The sequence below is a fragment of the Sinocyclocheilus anshuiensis genome, unplaced genomic scaffold (assembly GCF_001515605.1).
Source record: "Sinocyclocheilus anshuiensis isolate Anshui unplaced genomic scaffold, SAMN03320099.WGS_v1.1 scaffold804, whole genome shotgun sequence".
Classification (NCBI taxonomy): domain Eukaryota; kingdom Metazoa; phylum Chordata; class Actinopteri; order Cypriniformes; family Cyprinidae; genus Sinocyclocheilus; species Sinocyclocheilus anshuiensis.
In genome coordinates this window covers 650,704-671,723 of record NW_015557098.1, presented here as the reverse complement: position 1 = coordinate 671,723, position 21,020 = coordinate 650,704, and the positions used below count along the sequence as shown (strand labels likewise).

Genomic DNA, 21,020 nt, shown 5'->3' with positions numbered 1-21,020 from the left:
GCAGCATTAGGACCCTGTTAAATGTCATTCGCTGCACAGCACGCTGCGTGATTCTTTGCATTCTGTGGATGCTTGCTGCAGTTCTTGAGGTAGCGATGAATGACCTGTATTTTTATATTTATTATTTTGTATCGCTTACCCCAAAACACAGTTCAGTGCTTTATATTTAAGCTTGCTAAGAAAATCCGACTTGGCCGTGCTCGAATGCGCCATTAGTCCATAGATCAACATGCTTAGCCCAATATGACTCGATAATATATTACCTTCACTGTTTTGCAGATCATATTTACTTAAACTGAACGTTGATGTTTTGGGAAACCAAATTTCAGAGAATGTACCGAAGCTGCAACAGTGTCCCAGTGATGCAAGTATGAGACTACGGCACTAATGTTTTCTTTCAGAGGTTTGCAAAACTGCGTAAAGTAAATATAATAAATAAACTAAAAATAAATAAATGCATTCAATTAAAATAAAAAGATAAACAATGTATTTACTGTACTAAAAAATGTAACTGAAAACCATGTAACGTAATAGAAACGGAATACTTTGCAAACTAATACGGTATAAATATGGTCTTTATACATATAGATATATAGCTGCCTTTTAAACTTCAGAATGGTGGTCCCTCTAACTAGGGATGCACCGAAATGAAATACTGGGCCGAATACCGAACAAGGTTTTTCGATTATTTTTTTTCCCCCATGTATTTTGCCAATTTTTTTCACCACTGCACAAATTAAATAGCCAAAATGTGCTTTTTACTGTTTTGTCTTGCTTTTCAAAGAAAAAAATCTATTACAAAACAACAATTTAAATGTATTTAACACTGAACATTTTTTAACATTCTAGCAGACACTATACCAACAAAGCACAATTTAACTTAAAATTAATACGTTAGTAAAATAATATTTTTTGGCTATCAGACCCCCTTCTTGAATCAGGCATGTATTGTTTACTGTACAATTAAAAGCAGCCTTGCTGAGCAGAAGAGCCTTCTTTTAAAACTTTAGAAAGCATTACAGATCCCAATTTGAACACTATGTGTGAATGTTAGGCTATAATAAATGTATTAACAGAACTGTTGAAATTATTATCATTATTATTGTCTTTTTATTTTATTTTACAGAACAACAGTAAAATTACAATACTAACATTTATGATTGTTTATGGAGTTATTGCTTTTTGTCAACTTTTGGCAGAAACGGGGGTTTTCAAAACAGAGAAAAACTGCGTAAAGTAAATATAATAAACTAAAAATAAATAAATACATTCAATTAAAATAAAAAGATAAACAATGTATTTAAATAAGTACATAATACATTTACTGTACTAAAAATGTAACTGAAAACTGTAATAGAAACTGAATACTTTGCAAACTAATACGGTATAAATATGGTCTTTATACATATAAATATATAGCTGATAAACTTCAGAATGGTGGTCGCTCTAACTCTATTTGGAGGTCTGTGACATCTGAAAGATTGAAAACCCCTGTTGTCTATTATTGCATGTAATGTTTAATCATTAGACTAGAGTCTCTGATTTCCTCATGAAGCTCTTCACAGTGCACTGAACACATGCAGTACAGCTTGTGACTGAGCAGAAGAGGCTTGGATTTTGTCTAAATGTTAAAGTAATTTTTTTACAGGTTGGATGGGAGGAGCAGATGTTGCCAGGCAGCTGATGTTAACGGCTGACGATCAGTAGGTAAGAGCTAGTTGATGCCAATGAAAACCTCAAATAATTAGTGCTTTTAAAAGCATGGTATCTTGTCTATTATTGCATGTAATGTTGAATCATTGGAGTCTCTTATTTCCTCATGAAGCTCTTCACAGTGCACTCAACACATGCAGTACAGCTTGTGACTGAGCAGAAGTGGCTTTGAATGTCTCTAAATGTCTAGATACATTTGCAGGTTGGATTCCAGCAGGATGGCTGATGGCAGCGGTTGACGACTAGTGGGTAAGAGATTGTTTCTTATGCATATGAATTTGCGAGTATGGCCCATGATAGTCTCTAACAATTAGCGTTTCTTTTCAAGGTTTTCAGCTAAGGATTTGAAGCCAGCCTAGACATGGTCTCCAGCCCATGAATCAACACGAAGGTTGGTGTCCGGACAGTGCTGATGTTTTATCAGTGATGTGCAGTGATGATTCAATAGACTAGAGTCTCTGATGACAACATGAAGCTCTTCACATTTCTCTGAGCACAGCTTTTGATTATGAAAACGTGTTTATTATTACTAAGAACTTCTAGTTAATGTTGGATTTTATTTTTCTTTTTTTAGGTTGACGATGCCAGAATGATGAGCCAATGATGAGCATATTCCTTTGAATCTGTCACTGTGTAAGTACTGGCCCAGTAAACTTACCTTTGGTTATAATTGGGTGTTAATGATGAGCGCGTTGTTCGGTTCCACTGAAACTCAATGAAGTAACTTTCTTGCGGCGCACTGAAACACTGACAGGCAACTAATACACTTATTTTCCCCCTTTGTAATCTAATACACGCGTTTTCTTTCAAGGACAGAAGTTGATGCAATGGCAGAAGAGTTGTGTTAAAAGTGTTATAACATAATCAAAATTGCATTTTAAATTGAATTTCGCTACCTATATGCTTCCATACTAGCCTACCTGTTGTTGTAACAAAATAAAACCCACGCTTTGGAAATATATAAATTTTAATAGTTTACACGGACTGTCACAAATCTGCAGAGCGAAGGTCACCGGGTCAGCGATGCTAATGTAACCGCTTCTGTTCTGCACATAGCAGTGCGTAGCGACGCGCGATTTGAGTCGGATCTTTTCAATAAATTTGTTGTCGAGTCAACCACTCCAACTCATTGAACCGAGAACAAATTGAAAGAGACTGGTTAAATTCTGAACCTTAGCATATATATTGGCGTATTTCTTTTACTATATGAAGTAAACGTTGTGTGGTATTCCGAATTCGGTATGGCATATTAGCATACTTAGCTTACTATTTAAAAGCTTTCTAGCTAAACCTGGCATTGTACGCTATGAATATTGTTGGCTCTGTGACGAATTGCTTGTCGCTTGGCATAAAAAGCGTCAGCTAAGTGCATAAATATAATAAAAAGTAAACGGCATCTATTCCAGCTAGTCTCTTTCATACATGTATGATTCGTAACGAAATACTCGTAAGGAACAGCAATACGTGGCTTTATTATATGGCTTTAATTATTATACGGCTTTATTGGGACATTTTCGAGCAAATAATATGCCACGCCGGGATATCAGGCAGCACGAGTTAAAAGATTCACTGAATTGATTGGTTGAACCAGTTCTTTCAAATGAACCGTTTGAAATAACCGATTCGCCGAAATGAGCCGGACTTCCTTAGACAAGCATTACTAGACGAGCAAACCAGCTCGTACACAGCAGAGAGTAAGTTAACTGTCAAAACTCCGTGAGTCTGTTGAAATTAAACCGGACTGCATTTTCGCACTTTGTCGAGCTGTTTACGTGCTGAAACGGTTTAATATCGAGCAGGTATGTGCCGTGTGCTAATGGACAGGAATGTGAAGCTGGCTTCGATGAGTGAACTCAAATGTTTTTGCAAGTGAAGCAGAGAGACCGTGATGTCTGGAAGATGTAACTGCGTGTCCTTACTGCAGTCATATAGAACTGAAGATTTGGGGTCGCAGGTATGTTTGATTCTCCGGTCGCTAGTGTTTCGCCGGTCGACATCGACACAGTTTAGCGTTTAAAGTTTCGGAGTCGCTCGGCTTGTTCAGACATGCTAACCGACGCCGTTTCGCCTGAGGAAAATGCTTTTAGAGCTCAGAAATAAACGAAACCCCATTACCACAGTAATTTTGTTTTGTTTTCGCTTTTAATTTTTAATACAAATTATATTATTTTCCTGTCATTGAGTGATTTGCACGGGTGTGGCCGTCAGTTGTTTTCTGGTTCATTTGCTTTAATACAAACACGCCTTAATACAGGTCTGTTGAGGTCTCATTGTTTAGATGCCATCTTATACTTGTAGCGGTGTAAAACTTTATATGTCGTAATAAAGGGACACTCAACGTCGTTTTCTGATTTTTTTTAAATAGCTATACCATTAGATGAAGAGGTGGCTGTGCTTATTATTGCTTTATACTATAGTTATTAATGTGTAATTATCAATTATATTAGCTTTTCCCCCACACACTGACACTTTATTAATGTTATAGCATTTTAATTTCCTCCTTTGTGCATTATAAAGTAATAGTGCCGACATGACCGCAGTTGTAGGGCGAGTTTGGGGGTGGGTCAGTCCAGCAAATCTGTACTCGTCCTGGGGCAGTAAGGCCAAACCTGAGAAACCCCCAACAACGGACAATCAGACTAAAAGCAGATGGGGCTTATGGGGACTTACTGCCTGGGTTTGGAGGGGCGAGAACACTACAAAGGACCAAAAGACAATCGCAGAGGAATTCTGGGAGACTGAGGAGACTATCAAGCCTTTGGACAATGAAGAGCTGAGGGCTGATATTGAGATTGAGAAAGCAGCGGCCCAAAGGTCTTCACGCTGGTGGAGCCGTATGCTTCCATCCAGATACTTTTTCTGGCCCAGGTGGTCGTCGTCCACCGTGTTACGCCAGCGGAAATGTGCCGGGTGGAGTGAAGGTGCATGGGACAGCGATGAAGTTGATGGGGAATCAGACTACGGGACGCCTCCTCTGTCCCCCACACCGCTGTCCCAGCAGACATCAGCATTCCAGTTATTCTCTCGCTCGTGGACGGGGAAAATCGTGCCTGAGCACTACGATATTTGCTTTAATTTCCTCCGCCACCTCTTTGACTTGTTTGTGGTGGGCTTCCTGACCACCGTATCCCCTCCGACCAAGTTCATTTTGGACGTGCTGGGGGTGCAGGGGGCCCTGAAGCTGTGGCTCCATGGGATGGCCATGTTTCTGGTGTCGTCTGTTGGGATGGCTGGACTGCTGTGGGTGGTACAGGAGTACCTGCTGCCGTTTGCGTTGATCTACGGTATCGTGCAAGCGCTGGTCATCTCTGTCAGTGTACGCCAGAGTGAAGCTTCGGCAGAGGGGGATGATGGGAAAGGTGACGGAGAGGTCAAAGAGAGCGAGGAGGAACAAAACGACATTTGGGAGCAGAATGAGCCACAGCAGACAGCTGACGAAAGCAAGAAAGGAGTTAAACAAAGGAGCTGAAGTCCTGGGAAAAGTGTATTTTGGGTAAGTAGCTGTTTCTGCCCACAGAACCTGTTGTTTTCTTGTTTTGTTTGTGCTGTTGTCATAAGGGAAAGGCTTTCCTAAAGTGAAGTGAAAAGTGACGTGACATGTGGCCAAGTATGGTGACCCATACTTGGAATTAGTGCTCTGCATTTATCCCATCCAAAGTGCACACACACAGCAGTGAACACACACACACCGTGAACACACACCCGGAGCAGTGGGCAGCCATTTTTTTGCTGCGGCACCCGGGGAGCAGTTGGGGTTCAGTGCCTTGCTCAAGGGCACCTCAGTCGTGGTATTGAAGGTGGGAGAGAGCGCTGTACATTCACTCCCTCCACCTACAATCCCTGCCCTGTTATCTAATAATTATGCAAGAAATGCGTTGTATAAATCTATCCGACCCGTATGTAGTGATGCACCGAAATGGATTTTAACCAAAACTGAAATTAAAATTTTAATTTAGCTGAAAACCAAATTGTTAACATATATTGTTTTAGTTTCATTAGAAAAACTGACAGACAATTTGAAAGCTCAGATTTTTTTTCATAGTAAAAGTTACAAAGCTTATTGTGATTACTGGATGGCAGACGTGCTACAAATAATGTTGAGTAAAGTTTGGTTCATGCATGAACTGAAGACAGCATTGACTAAAAGATCTGGGTTAATCAAAATTAAGATCCAATTAAAACTGATATTGTCAATCCCCTCCACACAATCCAAAACTTGTATTTTCCTAGTGTTTGGTTCACACATCAAGAACATTAAAGTTATAATACCGACTGCACGACACCTGCATGACAGCTGATGTAAAATAAGGATCGGGCTTAGGAGAGCCCATACTGATTAGTTAAAAAAAAAACTTAATTGGTCCCGATCCCGATCCTTGAGATCGGCTTGGGACATCCCTAGTGTGTACAAATAGACACTGACACAGTCAAAATGTACCATCAGAGAAGTGCTTATTAAATGTCACCTTTTTGGTCAGTGTTTTTGACCCTCCAAAACTGCCTCGGCCGAAACTGAAAATTAATTTTTAAACAAATATTTTTGGTTGCTGAAAATTTGTGCACTGCTGCATATTAACAAAGTTTGCAAAATCAGGTATCACTTTTACTATCATACTTGGTGTCAAGGATTTGAACAAACTTGTAACTTGTAACCTGTTATAATTTAGTAGTAACAGTAGTAATATAATCCGGTTATAAGTTAGGCCGAACTTTTATTTTGGTGGGTTGTCATGAAGATCTCAGTGTGTATTTGGTGGTAGTTTACAGCGTAAAGCTGGTGAAGTGACTCTCAGAGCAGCTCTGGAGATGAAGTTCATGTCACACGTTTGAGTTTGTGGAGCAGATGAAAGTACAGCACTCATTCACACAGAGACATGCTGAATGTGGCTGTTGTCACGTTTATTTCTGCTGTGTGATAGATAGGCTGTTAGATTAATCCATATCAAGTAAAAATTTCCAAAGCTTATCATCATTATCAACATAAATTTTATTGCAATCTCTGTATATGATATAATTTATTGCCCAGCCCTATTATGAAGTTATACGATAACTTTGTGACAAACTGTCCAAGATTTGAATCAATATTGACTTCAATCCATTCTCTCCAGCATAGCTCAACATTAGGGTGAGTATAGGCTAAATTATGTCAGAATTTTCATTTTTGGATGAACTGTTTCAAGTAGAACGCACAAATATCAAGCTTTTCTCATACTGCAGTGATTAACCACTTCTGTGTTCCTGTCACAGGTTGTTGACATGCTGATCATCCAGTACCCAAATCTTTCACTGAGGATTCGACCACCAACAACGCCCCATGAGCGATTGAAGAGCACCCTAAATGTACTAGCACCTCTTTCTCTCCACCAGTGGAAGTTTTTTGCTCACTTCAAAATGTACTTTTCATTTTCCCAAAAACTATTTATATGTAGCACACCAGCAGGAGAAGTGGACGAGTAAAATACTAGAATCTACAGCCACAGCGATAAACAACATCTGCCATCTACAAACCTGAAGAAACACGTACAGAAAACTGAGCACCCCAGCAATCATTGATTGACAGGGAATTTCAATGAAATACCGTGTGATTCTGAAGGCTGAACCAGTTCAACGACAAGTTGTTTGTAACGAAACATTACTTTTATATGGCGATTAATAGCTTTGCGACTCCACACTGTATGTACTGCACATCTGCATGTGCCACTTTATTCATAGCTCAATGTGGCCTCTAACAGCGTCTCTGGATTGCTCGTATCTGTGTGCCCTTCCATTTAATGGGCTGAGTCCATTATATCGCCCATCCTTAATTCAGTCCATTAGTCCAATCACAGGCAAACTTTTTGAGTGCAATTATAAAGGAACTGCAAATGATTTTTAGATAGCTTTCTGCATACAGCAAACCTGCGCATTACGTTGTTCCGTACTTATTTTATTTTCATTTATTAAACCTGTTTATGAAATGTTACAAATCTAACTTCCTTATGTTTTGGGTTACGTCATTAGAACCTTTCTGTGCTTGATGTATATTTACACTTCATTACAGCATCAACTGCATGTCTAGATTGATTTCAGATGTGTCATCAGTCTTACTTGCTTCATTTCTGTTTCAGTTGATTATATCTTTTGTGCCTCACAATATCTGGTACTTTGGCCAGTTCACAGGGAATTATGGGTAAAGAAATTAGAAGTAATTTTGCACAAGTGCATACTGTCAGCTTAATATCCAATGCTTTGTTGCACAAACATGTCTCTTGCTTACAAGAATAGCGTTCTCTTCCTGAATGTGTTCCACGGCGTTTTATCTATGCATGAAACTTCTTATGTTGTGAATGACTTTTCCTTTGTGGTACTGGTTTATAAATTTCTAGGTTGTTCATGTCAGTTATTTAAGCATTCAAATGTAGCGCTAGAATTGTTGGTTTACTACAACCTTGAGCAATGTAAGAATACGTGTGACCTTTGAAGGTTCTTTAAAATGTGTTTTTCCATTTTTGTAAGCCCTGAGTCCACTGAATGTGGGCCACTGCTGAAACCAGACAGCTGTGAATAGAAAAGTCTGCTGTAGAGTGTGAAATGGATTGCAGCTCAAGGTTGTGAGATCTGCATCTACAGTTCTTAAGTGCTGCACACTGAGTCTTTAATAGTCCTTACAGCTAAAATAAACTTCATTTTCCCCATATTTCATGTCTGGAGTATGTTGGTTTATATTAGGGCATGGATACATGTGGACACAGATTTTATCTGTTATGGGTCAGTCCATCTCAAGTGGTCCAAAAATTGTGAAGTTGATTGCTTGACCATTTTTATTTTTATTTTACTTTGTTTAACCACCGTGTCCATTTTTGTGTCATGGCGATATGAATATTGGTTGTATGGATGTTTACGGAAACCTCTATATCTCGGCTCTAACTAAAATTTGCTGTCATGACACAGATGGCCACCGTGGTTATTAGTACAATTAAAAATGTTCATGCAATCTCCAAAGATGTATTTTTAAATATTAAGCTTTATAATGGACTTTATTTATCAGGGTTTTTACGCTTTTTGACCAATGAGTTATTTTTCCCAGTCGTTTGTATTTCAAATATATATACTATATACAGTTTATATACACGTGTTTGTGTGTGATTTTATTACCCTTAGAGCAAATTCTATATAACAATATTTTAGAGTTGAGCAGACCAAAGAAAAATATTTTTACTATAGAAATTTCCATTACATTTTAAGATTTTATTGATTTGTATCCCTTTTCCAGGTCTGGAAATAACAGGAACAATTAAGTTCCTTTCTATTTGTAATATTATGTTTATTATCTTATTTACCTTAGTTCACATGCACCAACCAATAATCCACAGTAGTGTTATTTTAGAATTATTTATTTTGAATTAGCTTTCGATTTTGAATTTTCATTAAAATTGTAGTTTCAAACATTTTGAGATCGTCATTGTTACTTTTCTAAATCTATTTAGTTTTCATTTTTATCCGAGTTCTAGTCATTTTAGCATTTCAAATTAAGCAATTTGAATGCTTTTAAGTATTGCAATTAGCAATTTCAGTTAGTTGCCAACTTATTTTATTATATTTCAGCGTTAACAAACATTAGTTTTAGTTAACAATAACACCACTGAGCCACATCTCCATTCCATGCTGCTAATGTATATTTTTAAATTATGAGTCACTTTCCACATGACTGATCTAAAACGTCATAGCTTCTGAACTCTTAATAATGCATCACATGAATCATTATATAAATGTACATTTCATAAGGACTGAACAGAATCACGATGAGAGTCAAACACAATCAGGTTGCCATTAAGCATTTAATAGATATAAACAACATAATTTAACATCTGTTTATTCATGTTAAATCCATTCTATGACCTTTGCTCTGTACATACAGGTGCATCCACAGTAAAGGGACGACAGATGCATGTGAATGCTGGGATGCTGATGACTGCAGTGACGGTCCTGATGGGGATCAACTGTAAACTGTATGTGACATCAGAGGAAATATGATGCTATGTGCGTTTGGTCTTGGCCAGCATTCAGCCATGCACTCTCCCGTGCTCTTTATACCACATATAATCCATTTATACCTTAAAGCTCAAGTCACCCACTTTTAGCTGGATTTTATAACAATTGCTGCCAAATAAAAGCAGCCATATTTCCCAGGATGAGATGAAACTCCTTACATGTCACAGGGTGATCCTCTATATCACACACAAAACATTTTCCCTGCATTTGGTGTAAGGCATGCAAATGAAAGGAAAATATTCTAAATCTACACATTTTCAGATCAATTGCACTGAAAATTTGCTGAAACTTTACTCACTCTCAGGCTATCCAAGATGTAGCGGAGTTTGTTTCTTCATTGGAACAGATTTGGAGAAATGTAGCATTACATCACTTGCTCACTATTAGATCCTCTGCAGTGAATGGGTGCCATCAGAATGAGAGTCCAAACAACTGATAAAAACATCACAATAATCCACACCACTCCAGTCTATCAGTTACTGTCTTGTGAAGTGAAAAGCTACACATTTCTAAGAAACAAATCCATCATTAGTCAGTGTTATAACTTGAAACTGTCACGTCTGGCCAAAATAACACTTTCTCCAGTGGAAAAGGTTCATCTCCTGTTGTCCTCTCTCATCAAAATCTACCAACATATTCATTTAGAACTGTTTTTGCCTATAAACTGTGTTTGATCTGTGCATATTTCTCTCCTGATTCAGACAAGATGACACTTTCACTGGAGAAAGCAACATTATGGATTATGGCCTCATATTTTAGCCTCAAGCAGTGGCTTGAAGTAAAAAAAAGTCTTAATTATGGATTTATTTTCTTACAAACACACAGCTTTTCACTTCACAAGACATTAATTGATAGACTGGAGTGGTGTGAATTATTGTGATGTTTTTATCAGCTGTTTGGACTCTCATTCTGACGGCACCCATTCACTGCAGAGGATCCATTGGTGAGAAAGTGATGCAATGCTACATTTCTGATGAACATCTACATCATCTACATCTTGGATGGCCTAAAGGGAGAGTACATTTTCAGCAAATATTAATATGTGGTTGAACTATTTCTTTAATTTCACTGCTGCGCTTTATTTTCGGTCAGTTTTGTGTAATGATCAAGCTGACGTTCTCAACTCGCATTCAGAATGAAGTAAAGCATCACAGATGTTTCTCAGTCCACTTCACTAAGTTTTAAACACATCGATGTCTTTGCACGTACATGCCGAGTCTCTGACTAGTCCGATTGTCTGAGGGGAGTCTCACTATAACTCAATCAAACATTGACGGCTGATAGAGATGGTTTAATGCACCCTTGTAAAAAATATCCAAAGGGTTGAGTTCCTGAACCTTGTCACGTTTTAAATTCACTATAGCACACAACACATACTACGCTTGAAGTTCCTCAAGTGATATGAAGAAATACTGCTGCTAGAATTGTGACACCGCAAGGCAAATTATATTTGATATAAAATTCCTTTTTATACTGCATTTATTCCTTTTAAATCCACTTGATTCGAACTAGAAGCTATAACCCTCCTGAATCATATTTTAAGGTTTTAATCCATTAAAATATTGTTTGTGGACACAAAACTGATAAGATCAAGTTGTTAAATGCAAACAAATAAATATACATTTAACAAAAGAAATAAAACCCAATGTCCTATGTACAACAAATTTTCTGCAGCATTCAGATCGCAAAAAAGTCTTCTCCTGGTCATCAAACTAATGACAGAGGAGAAAACGAATCACATTGCATTGCTCTACAAGCTTTCATTCATCAAAAAGCTTTTGACACCCAGTCAAAGTGTGATGTAATTGAGTGTGAGTGAGGATGAGGGATTATGAATGTAGTGCCCACGCCGTCCGTTACCCTTCCCTCCAAACCGACTCTCCCACTCGCCTCAACTTCTAGTGAGGGTTTGTTCCCACAGAGCTAGGGGGCGCTGTGCCCCCTCCACCCTCCCTCTGTCCATGGTCTCTTCTCCCGTGTCCCAGAATGCAGTGCGCGCTTCCGCAGCCTTCCTCGTCATCCCCCTCGCTTTCCGAGGAAGACTCGCCGAACTGTCGAGGCTTCTCATAAATACAGCAACCTGAACACATCAAAGCGATTTTAGAAGAACGTGGCGGCGGAAAAAAAACAAATAAGCTGAGGACGTTCTATTTAAAGAAACGAAGCATTCAACAGGCCGCTTTGAGCAGACGCAGGTCATTTAAAACCAGCTATTTAAAATCTGGCCCAGATGCAGAGCTGTCCTGCACAGTTTTCAAGTATGAAGCAGATTCTCATTTTATATAAGAAATCCTCGATGAATATCCAAACTGAATGACCATCCATAATGGATTCAGAGCTACGCTAACAAAACAAGCCTCACACTTTGAAGACCTCCGGCCCAGATGCTCATTGTCCACCGTGTCACTGGACCACTCCACTTTCTTCTCCGTCTTCCTTTTCCTGAGCTTGATGGTCAGGCTTCTGCCCTCCTGAAAGCACACAAAACCAGGCCATCATATGGAGAATATTACTTGCATTATTAAATGTTATTACAGATCTGAGTAACCATTAATAGTTAGACGATGATGATGATGACAATGACAGCTACACTTTTCACATCCACCATTGTTTTGGCTTTGTGTTGTTACTACTGTAAAACCACAATGAATTAACATGGGATCTTACTACGTACTGTACTACGGTTACACCAACATCTGCTAGACATGCAGTACACCATAGCAATATCTACCATTGTTGAAATTACTGTAAAATACTATGCATGATGGTATATGAATATGGTAATCTTTTAATATGGTATCACTATTTTGTCACACCATTTTAGTATTTTTCATTACAAATTTGAAAAATAATAAACTTTAAATAAAAATAAACGTATAAATAAACATACATATTTACATATAAATAAAAGTAAGTTAAAATACTGTTATAGTTTTTATTAACATTTGGAATTGATATATTTTTCGTTTGCATTTTAATTTCCTTTAAAGTTTTAGTAATTTTGTTGGATTTGTAATTTTTACTTATATATATATTATGTCTAATATAGTTTTTATTCATTTTAGTTTTTAGTACATCAAGCTAAACGAAAATGTTTAAATACAAATGAGAAAAGTTGCCTTGGCAACCAGCTGAAATAAGTTTAATTATTTTAGTTAACGTTTATTTTATTTTTAAGTAACGAAAATGTTTATTTTTAAGGTTTTAGGTTTAGTTAACTTTAATAATAACCCTAGTACTATCCCATGCACTTGTTGTGCTGTAAGTGTTATAAAAGTGTTTGTGCTGTAAAAAGCTTTCACAGTTTAATTTATTATCTCTAAGGGGAGATTTCCAGGTGGATTTCTGTTGTGATCATAACACACTGCCAAACCAGTTGAGAACATGTTGCTTACTAAACAGGCCTTATGCTGGTATCTAGTCAGTCTATTTAAACTACTCGATATGCTAACCACAAAACGATTAACGTTAGTTAATCGCAAGAGCCTTCGGGCTGCGGGCTCTCAGTTCTTGTACCTGAATGATTCGGGGTAACTGTGGCTCGTGATGGTGTCTACAGAAAGCAGGGCAGAGTACCTGCTGGGGTGGAGGCGGTGTGCCCGTCTGAACGGTCTCCGTTATCGTCTCACTCGATGTACCTTGTACCTCCGCCATAGCGCTGATCAAACCCGAACAAACCTTCACAGCGGCGCTCGGTCGCCTTAAATCGACGAAAGTCTGCTCTCGGTTTAAAAGATATTAAAAAAACGTCGACTTCAGCTCTCGGTTGGCGCGTCAGGATGTCGAGCTGGACGCAATATGAATCAGAGAAGAACGCATGAGATCTCTCTCTCTCTCTCTCTCTCTCTCTCTCTCTCTCTCTCTCTCTCTCTCTTTTTATTTGTGGTTAATATTGGGTGATTTCTACTTTTTTGAGAAACATGTCACTTTAGTTTTTTCTATACTGACAGTCTAAAACTCCACTTATTTACCCATTTTTCCACTTCATTAACTGCTTTCTGCATACTACTATCCACAAATACTAAATTTCTTCCCCTTTTCCACAAGGCACCATCATCCGCATATAAAGATTTACCAAATCCTTGTCCAATCATTGAAAATATGTCATTTATCATTATGTTAAATAAAACTGGGCTACACACACTTCCTTGTGGGGTCCCATTATCTGTTGAATGAATGATGACGTCTCTCTCTCTCTCTCTGGTTTTATTGGCGGGTCGCAACCAACTTGTTCAGGTGCATACCGCCACCTACTGTACCGGGGTGTGCAACTTCAGGGCTTCATGTACTTAGCATAGTTATAATCATAAAAAAAATAATAAAATAAATAAAATTAAAAACCAATTCCCATTTCCTATATGCTGTGCTCTAATCCTGTATCTTTAAGAAAATTAAAGAGAGCCTTGCTACATTCACACATTTTCTCATCTGCCCCCAAAATCCCCTATTTCTCTTCTGTTAACACTTGGTATAATGTCTTGAGATATTTGCATTGATAACTTCTTGCATGGATTGTAAAAATTTACTAATTTTATGTTTCCTCTGGGACTACATATTTCTATAACTACACATTCATATTCATTTTGAACATTTATCCTTCTATATGCTAGATTATCTTTAATGAATGTTACACATCCTCCACCTTGTGATCCAATTCTATCACATCTAACAGAACCATACCCTGGCAAGACAAATTCCAAGTGTGGTCTTAACCATGACTCTTGAATACAAATAAGATCAGGCACAACATCCATGTCAGTTATGATCTTCTTGAACTCTTGCCCATTCGCAATCGTAAACTTCTGGCATTCCATTGGAGGAGAACGCATGAGATGAATTTGCGCCAGTCTAATCACTCCTCGGAAGGACGCATTTATGGACGGACCGGTTCCCGAAGTTGACTGTGTTTAAAAAAAAAGTGAGCTGACTACCTAGACAGGATTTTCAGACAATATAGTTGCTTGGAGTCAGCTCAGCTGAATTGTATTTCTAAATATGCTGTGTTGAATCAAAAAACACCAAAAATTGCAACGATCTTGGAACGCACAACGCACCCTTGATGCTCACTATGCTGTCTATATAGGCCGCTCGTTAGCTCTTGAGCCGCAGCCGCTGAGTGTTCCTTTAAAAACTATCCGATAGGGAACAGCGGACGCTACGAGAATTTAGCGAGAAGGAAGTATAATCCAGTGTAATTTAACGTTGATTGTTTGCAGCTTTTTTGTTAGTCACTCATCTGCGTTTTTTATCATGTGGAATTTTAGACCTAAAAATATTAGTGGGAACAGCCACTGCCGTATCCGCAATATGTCTGCGCCCTGTGACAGCACACACTGAGTGAAGGTACTTTCCTTTTAGACCTTTTATTTGTCATTTTCATATGCAGCATTTCTCTGATCATACTATTAGATGTGTATACTATAGAAGATGTATGTCATGAAGTTGCAGAATGCATATATTAATAATATTTTTAAAAACACGAACCTTCATTGCCAAACACATTTGACCCTGTATTTGTACGTGTTTCTTATTGTTTTGTTATACAATTGTGCTCAATGATTACCATATTCATGTTCTATTGCATTTACATGAAACTCCAAGCAGTGTTATTTTCTTATTATTTATATGCTATAATAGTATTTATTTATATTTTGAATTCGCTTTCATTTTTTTAAATTAAATTATTTATTTAACTATTTAATTAAGTTTTTGTCATTTCGTTATGTGCTTTTGTCATTTTTATTTGTTTATTTTTAATGTCAATATAACTTTTAATTTGTATTTAATTTGATTTTAGGTTTTAGTATTTTAAGTAGTTACCAAAACTTATTTGAATAGTAGCCAGCTTTTTTAGTTTACATTTTTCAACTGATATTTATAAAAACACTTTTTAAATATTTCTATGTATGTTTCTATAGATATATATGTATATATATATTTTTTTATTTTTAGTACTTAACTACTTATTTCAGTTATTTGCCATTTCTATTTTTTAATGTGTAAGTTTCACAATACCTTTAGGTTTTAGTAACAAAAAATACCATGGTGCAATGTCTAAAAAAAGTTTAACATTTTTGTTTTGTTTCTTTACTAAAATTTTCAAATGTAATGCACAAATTAAATAATTACAAAAAAAAAAAAAGGTCTATCACATTTAGTTTAAAAGACAAATTGTTGTTCATCTTTTCACATTAGTTTCAGTCTGAAAGGCTCCAGATTTCAGGACATGTGGATGGCTGTGCATGTGGCGTCACCCAGAATCTGGAGCAGAGATCTTCAGAAGGCCTGGAGCACATGGGGATGCAGACTCTGCTCTCAAAGCTCATCTAGCACACAGCCTTCACATCATCCCAGGACACAAGCAGAGAAAGCCAAACGCAGACAAGCGCGGGAGAAGGCCATACTCAGTAGTGTGGGTTATACATATCAAAATGCATGTGTCATTTGGTTTAAAGCCATAAAGCCTTAACACGACTTTAACCCTTGCAGCATGTTAATGATCCTGGACTGAGCTGGTCAGATAAAGAGAAAATAACATACACTGCTGCACTCGTACCTGGAGAGAAGAAAGGTAACAGAATGCTTTTCCTCTTCCTGTTTTGTCTTGCGTTACTGTTCTTTGATGCTCTGGATTTTTTCATGGTGTCTGACTAATGCAGTTATTATAGATGTCTGTTGCTATCATCCCTATCAGCAATCTCTGTATTCCCATGTCTTCCAAACGTCCTCTCTTTTAGACACCACTCTGCCCTTCCCACAATCTTCCATTTCCTCATGCCTTTAAAATCTGAAGTAAACAATATATGTGAAAACAAATAAATAAATGAATAATTAATATAGAAATGCACCATTGTTCAAAAGTTTAGCTTCTGTAAGATTAAAAAAAGAAAGAAATTAATACTTTTATTCAGCAAGGATGCATTAAATTGATTCAAAGTGACAGTAAAGACATTTATAATATTACAAAAGATTTCTGTTTTAAAATAAATGCTGTTCTTTTGAACTTTCTATTCATCAAAGAATCCGGGAACAAATATCACGGTTTCCACAAAAATGTGAGAAAGCATTCATTTCAGCATTAATAATAATAATAAGAAACATTTATTGAACAGATCAGCATATTAGAATGATTTCTGAAGGATCGTGTGACACTGAAGACTGGAGTAATGATGCTGCTGCAAACTCAGCTTTGATCACAGGAATAAATGACATTTTATAATATATACTTAAACAGAAAAGAGTTATTTTAAATTGCATAAAAATCTTACTGACACAAGTAGTGAAACAGTAGTGCAAGTAGATTAATAATTATTTAACCATGTTTTTTTTTTAATCTTCTTCCTCAGAGTAAACAGCCCCATGCAGTTGATAAATATTTCTCCTTATGTATTCCACCGCCGAATGTGACCGGCACTTTACATCTCGGACATGCGCTGACAGTGGCTATAGAAGATGCTTTGGCTCGCTGGTACCATTTTAATAAACTCTTTGATTATTATTACTCTGTAACATAACATGCCTCAGCAATACATACAGTGGGTACGGAAAGTATTCAGACCCCCTTAAAGACCATGTGATATTTCAGTTTTTCCTTTTTAATAAATCTGCAAAAATGTCAACGATTCTGTGTTTTTCTGTCAATATGGGGTGCTGTGTGTACATTAATGAGGAAAAAAAATTAACTTAAATGATTTTAGCAAATGGCTGCAATATAACAAAGAGTGAAAAATGTAAGGGGGTCTGAATACTTTCCGTACCCACTGTATATAAAATATCTTTATAAATGGACTCTTAATCCAAGATGATCAGACCATTTCATCAGATCATTTTATACAGGCGCCGGATGCAGGGCTACAAGGTGCTGTGGCTTCCTGGCTGTGATCATGCTGGGATTGCAACACAGGTATCCCATCTCCTCATCTGTTAAATGGTAAAAAGGATGCTTAGGTGTCCGTTTGTATGAATATTAGCTGTTCAGAATGATCTCTGATGTGTCCGTGTGTGTTAGTCGGTGGTTGAGAGGAAGCTGATGAGGGAGCAGGGGCAGTGCAGACAGGACTACAGTAGAGAGGAGTTCCTCAAACAGGTCTGGAGATGGAAAAATGAGTAAGTCTCTGTCTGTCTGTCTTTTGCTGTCCTCCTTTTGTCCTTACATTCAGAGCCTTGAAGTGGTTTAGGACTTTAGTATGCTACTAGTGCATCTATTGTATTATTATATGTTCAAATGGTAACTATAAGGACTGCTTTCTTTTTTTAATTCAATTCAGCTCAACTCAACTTTTTTTTTCAGAAAGGGGGATGAGATTTATTATCAGCTGAGAAAACTAGGTGCATCTCTTGACTGGAGCAGAGCCTGTTTTACGATGGATCCGGTAATGAAAAGTTATTCTCAGTTTTCTCAAGGGCTTGGTGTGGAATAGCATTCTTCTATGATATCCATACTGTTCCTGCAGTATGCAGTCTGTGTATACTATGCACAGTATGCATTTTGTCTCTAAGAATAGGATATCTAATTAATGTATCCCACAATGCAATTCACCTCAACCTGACCATCCATTCTCTTGTGAAAAAAAGTATACTTTAACATACATTTTTTTTAAATGCCCCAATTATGCCATTTTTAAAGTTCCTAATATTGTTTTGGGAGTCTCCTACAATAGGTTTACATGCATGCAAGGTCAAAAAACGCTTTCGTTTTCTCAAAATATGCATTTAATATCACCTCATTTTTCAACGATTCTCAAACGATTCGTTCAAAGCAGTTCTAAGATTCAGTCTCTCTAAACCCCTCCTTTCCATGAGCCTCCTCTGCTCTGACTGGTCAGATGGCCTAGTCTGTTGTGATTGGTCTACCGCGTACAGCACATTGCCATAGTTCCGTATTTGGAACACTCGATACAAAATATAAGCATCTATTATTTATCATACTTACTGGTTGTGTGTGATTCAGTGGAGCCAGCTGGTCCAAATAAACTGGGTACTGAGCCGATTTTTCAAGAGCAAGTGTTTTGTGAATCCCGCATTGAACTCCCCGAGATTAGAGAAGCAGTCGTCAGTAAAATGGCAGGAACACCAAAAAATATTGGGGTTGTACTGCTGTGGTACAGTGGAAAAAAATTATTTCAACCACTGATTTTTTGCAGCCTCATCTTTCGGAAGTGAAAATAAAAATAAATTTACTTTCACAGCGTAGGACACAGCATCTTCTCGACATGTTTACCACATGAACAAGCTGCAGTGTTTGAGAGAAGGGTCAAGTTGTTCTTGGCCGGCCAATGTAGAACATAGATGGGCATTATGCAAATGTGTTACCCAGTGACGTGTAGCCGTCACAGAAGTGGGATTTGAATTACTGACGACTTGTTTAGGCTGTTCAGAGTCGATTCTTTCTTTTGGGAGACTAACGTTATTTATCATGCACTTTCGGCTTTATAACTTTGCAGATCGTTTACATTCACATAAAGCTACATTACACACTGCATGAAAAGCAATATTCGAAATGGCATAATAGGGGCACTTTAAAAGGGCACTTACTATGTAAATAATACACTTTACATTCAGTTCATATTTATACATATACATACTTATTTTTAATGTTTTTAGACATGTAATTACGTGTTATTTTCATTTGAATTTGCAAATGTGTTATTTTCAAATGAAAATTCATGTTATAATGTATATTTAATGCAATTAGCTGAAATTTAGAGTGCTTTGTTGATCCACTTAATATGTAATTTTATAATATGTCTTTTGTACTTGAAATATGATTAAAGTTTAATGGTAAACCAAAATTTACATTAAATGTCATTTGTATTGAAACTTGTATGTTGTGTATTTTTAGATATATTTGTAATTACACAATTGTAATGATGAAGTTGCAATTTAGTGCAAATATATTAGAAAAACACACTAAAGTGTGCTTTACATGTGCATTAGTATGTTAGTCAGTAACAATAAGTGTACTTTTTAAAGCATGACAAAAGATTATTACAAAATATTACAATTTAAAATGTGCTTCAAAGTAAAACATTTAATTTGACATTATTAAGGTTAACTTAAGCGTGTTAAGAAACCTAATCATGGAAGTGTGCTCTCTTTAAGTTCACTCAAGTGGCCTTTTATTTCAGTAATATTATCTGCAATTACAGTTTTTTTAAAACATACTTTTAGGATTTGAAGTACGCTACAAGTGCACATTCAATAAAATTAAGCCCTTTCCCCCCCCCAATTTTTCCACAAGGATTTCCATTATGACAAATGAACTGGAACTAATATCAACACATTTTTTCTTCTCCATCTCCTTCATGACTCAGGAGACCTTTTTTTTCTTCAACATGTTTTAAACATGCATTGTTTTTTTTGTTTTTTTTTCTGTAGGGTTTCAGCAGTGCTGTGACAGAGGCCTTTATCAGGCTGTGTGACTCTGGGCTCATCTATCGCTCTGAAGGTCTGGTCAACTGGAGCTGTGCGTTAGAGTCAGCCATCTCCGATATAGAGGTACATCACTGAGCCGGTCCACAACCTACAGATGACACTGTATATGACACACTGGCCACACATTTCTTGCAGACTAACTCATGATTTGATGTGCTCAGGTGGACTCAAAGGAGCTGTCTGGCAGGACTCTTCTGTCTGTTCCTGGCTATGAGCAGAAAGTGGAATTTGGGATCATGGTTACATTTGCATATCCACTGGAGGGACAGCGTGAGTAGACTTTTTCAGTTTGCTCTATTTCTCCAGATGTTGTTTTACCCGTTTGGTTCTAAGGTGTGATTTTTATTTTTTATTTTATTTTTTTTTAGAAGGAGAAGTTGCAGTTTCAACCACTCGTCCAGAGACGATGCTGGGAGACGTGGCCATTGCTATTCATCCTGATGACACTCGATATAAAGTAAAGCTACATTGGTTTTCGAATGGATTTTTTGTTATATACTCTGTGCTTACGATAGGACTTTACATGACTGTACTTGTGTTCAAATAGGATATTACTGTACTACTCATACTACATTTGATAAATTTAGTATGCAGTAGGCAGTATGTCTACAATGCTAAAGTGACTTAGATGACTGAATATTTTTAGGTTACAACCAGAGCTGTAGTTCTAGCACTTTTCTAGCACATATTCATTCTTTTCTCATCAGGATCTTCATGGCAAACACTGCAGGCATCCATTCACAGAGCGCTTATTACCCATTGTCACTGACTCTATGGTCGATATGGCATTTGGCACAGGTATTTCATTCATTTGTGCATAATGAATTTTATCTATATATATA

The 21,020-nt window shown here is 37.2% G+C and overlaps 3 protein-coding genes across 11 annotated transcripts in view; 2 read left to right on the top strand and 1 right to left on the bottom strand.

Moving 5' to 3' along the window:
* The first annotated feature begins 10 nt into the window (after nt 1-10).
* On the top strand, nt 11-8,773 carry LOC107677470 (uncharacterized). 8 transcript variants are annotated; one of them, XM_016472383.1, is made up of 8 exons: nt 11-89; nt 280-368; nt 1,649-1,707; nt 1,826-1,962; nt 2,042-2,104; nt 2,288-2,346; nt 4,231-5,206; nt 6,961-8,773. In XM_016472383.1, the coding sequence occupies exon 7, from the start codon at nt 4,244-4,246 to the stop codon at nt 5,180-5,182; it is 939 nt and encodes a 312-aa protein (XP_016327869.1). In that variant the 5' UTR covers nt 11-89; nt 280-368; nt 1,649-1,707; nt 1,826-1,962; nt 2,042-2,104; nt 2,288-2,346; nt 4,231-4,243; the 3' UTR covers nt 5,183-5,206; nt 6,961-8,773. The 8 variants fall into 8 exon arrangements, 6 of the variants coding, with proteins under 6 accessions (XP_016327869.1, XP_016327872.1, XP_016327870.1 ...); XR_001632841.1 differs by having other exon boundaries at nt 56-368; nt 6,961-7,053; nt 7,143-8,773; XM_016472386.1 differs by lacking the exon at nt 280-368 and having other exon boundaries at nt 47-89; nt 1,916-1,962.
* Nucleotides 8,774-10,748: 1,975 nt separating this feature from the next.
* Nucleotides 10,749-14,588, bottom strand: LOC107677477 (protein phosphatase 1 regulatory subunit 11-like). 2 transcript variants are annotated; one of them, XM_016472398.1, is made up of 4 exons: nt 14,570-14,588; nt 13,321-13,568; nt 12,107-12,215; nt 10,749-11,824 (listed from the first exon to the last, which is right to left on the bottom strand). In XM_016472398.1, exons 2-4 carry the CDS (start codon nt 13,396-13,398, stop codon nt 11,643-11,645), a joined length of 369 nt encoding a protein of 122 aa, XP_016327884.1. In that variant the 5' UTR covers nt 13,399-13,568; nt 14,570-14,588; the 3' UTR covers nt 10,749-11,642. The 2 variants fall into 2 exon arrangements, with proteins under 2 accessions (XP_016327884.1, XP_016327883.1); XM_016472397.1 differs by lacking the exon at nt 14,570-14,588 and having other exon boundaries at nt 13,321-13,605.
* Nucleotides 14,589-17,136: 2,548 nt separating this feature from the next.
* LOC107677457 (valine--tRNA ligase, mitochondrial) overlaps nt 17,137-21,020 on the top strand; it is a 23,641-nt gene continuing 19,757 nt past the window's right edge. Inside the window, exons 1-6 of the mRNA XM_016472366.1 lie at nt 17,137-17,212; nt 17,581-17,647; nt 17,753-17,850; nt 18,035-18,116; nt 20,122-20,241; nt 20,340-20,365. Of these exons, the coding sequence (XP_016327852.1) occupies nt 17,588-17,647; nt 17,753-17,850; nt 18,035-18,116; nt 20,122-20,241; nt 20,340-20,365 (386 nt within the window). The 5' untranslated portion in view covers nt 17,137-17,212; nt 17,581-17,587. The remainder of the gene's footprint in view (nt 17,213-17,580; nt 17,648-17,752; nt 17,851-18,034; nt 18,117-20,121; nt 20,242-20,339; nt 20,366-21,020) is intronic.

Excerpts from the sequence above, each read along its gene's own strand:
- LOC107677470 (XM_016472383.1), top strand. The coding sequence starts at position 4,244 with ATGACCGCAGTTGTAGGGCGAGTTTGGGGGTGGGTCAGTCCAGCAAAT.
- LOC107677477 (XM_016472398.1), bottom strand. The coding sequence starts at position 13,398 with ATGGCGGAGGTACAAGGTACATCGAGTGAGACGATAACGGAGACCGTT. Across the intron at positions 12,216-13,320 it reads CACCGCCTCCACCCCAGCAG|GAGGGCAGAAGCCTGACCAT; the intron begins GTACTCTGCCCT and ends GTGTGCTTTCAG. Across the intron at positions 11,825-12,106 it reads GGGCCGGAGGTCTTCAAAGT|GTTGCTGTATTTATGAGAAG; the intron begins GTGAGGCTTGTT and ends TGATGTGTTCAG.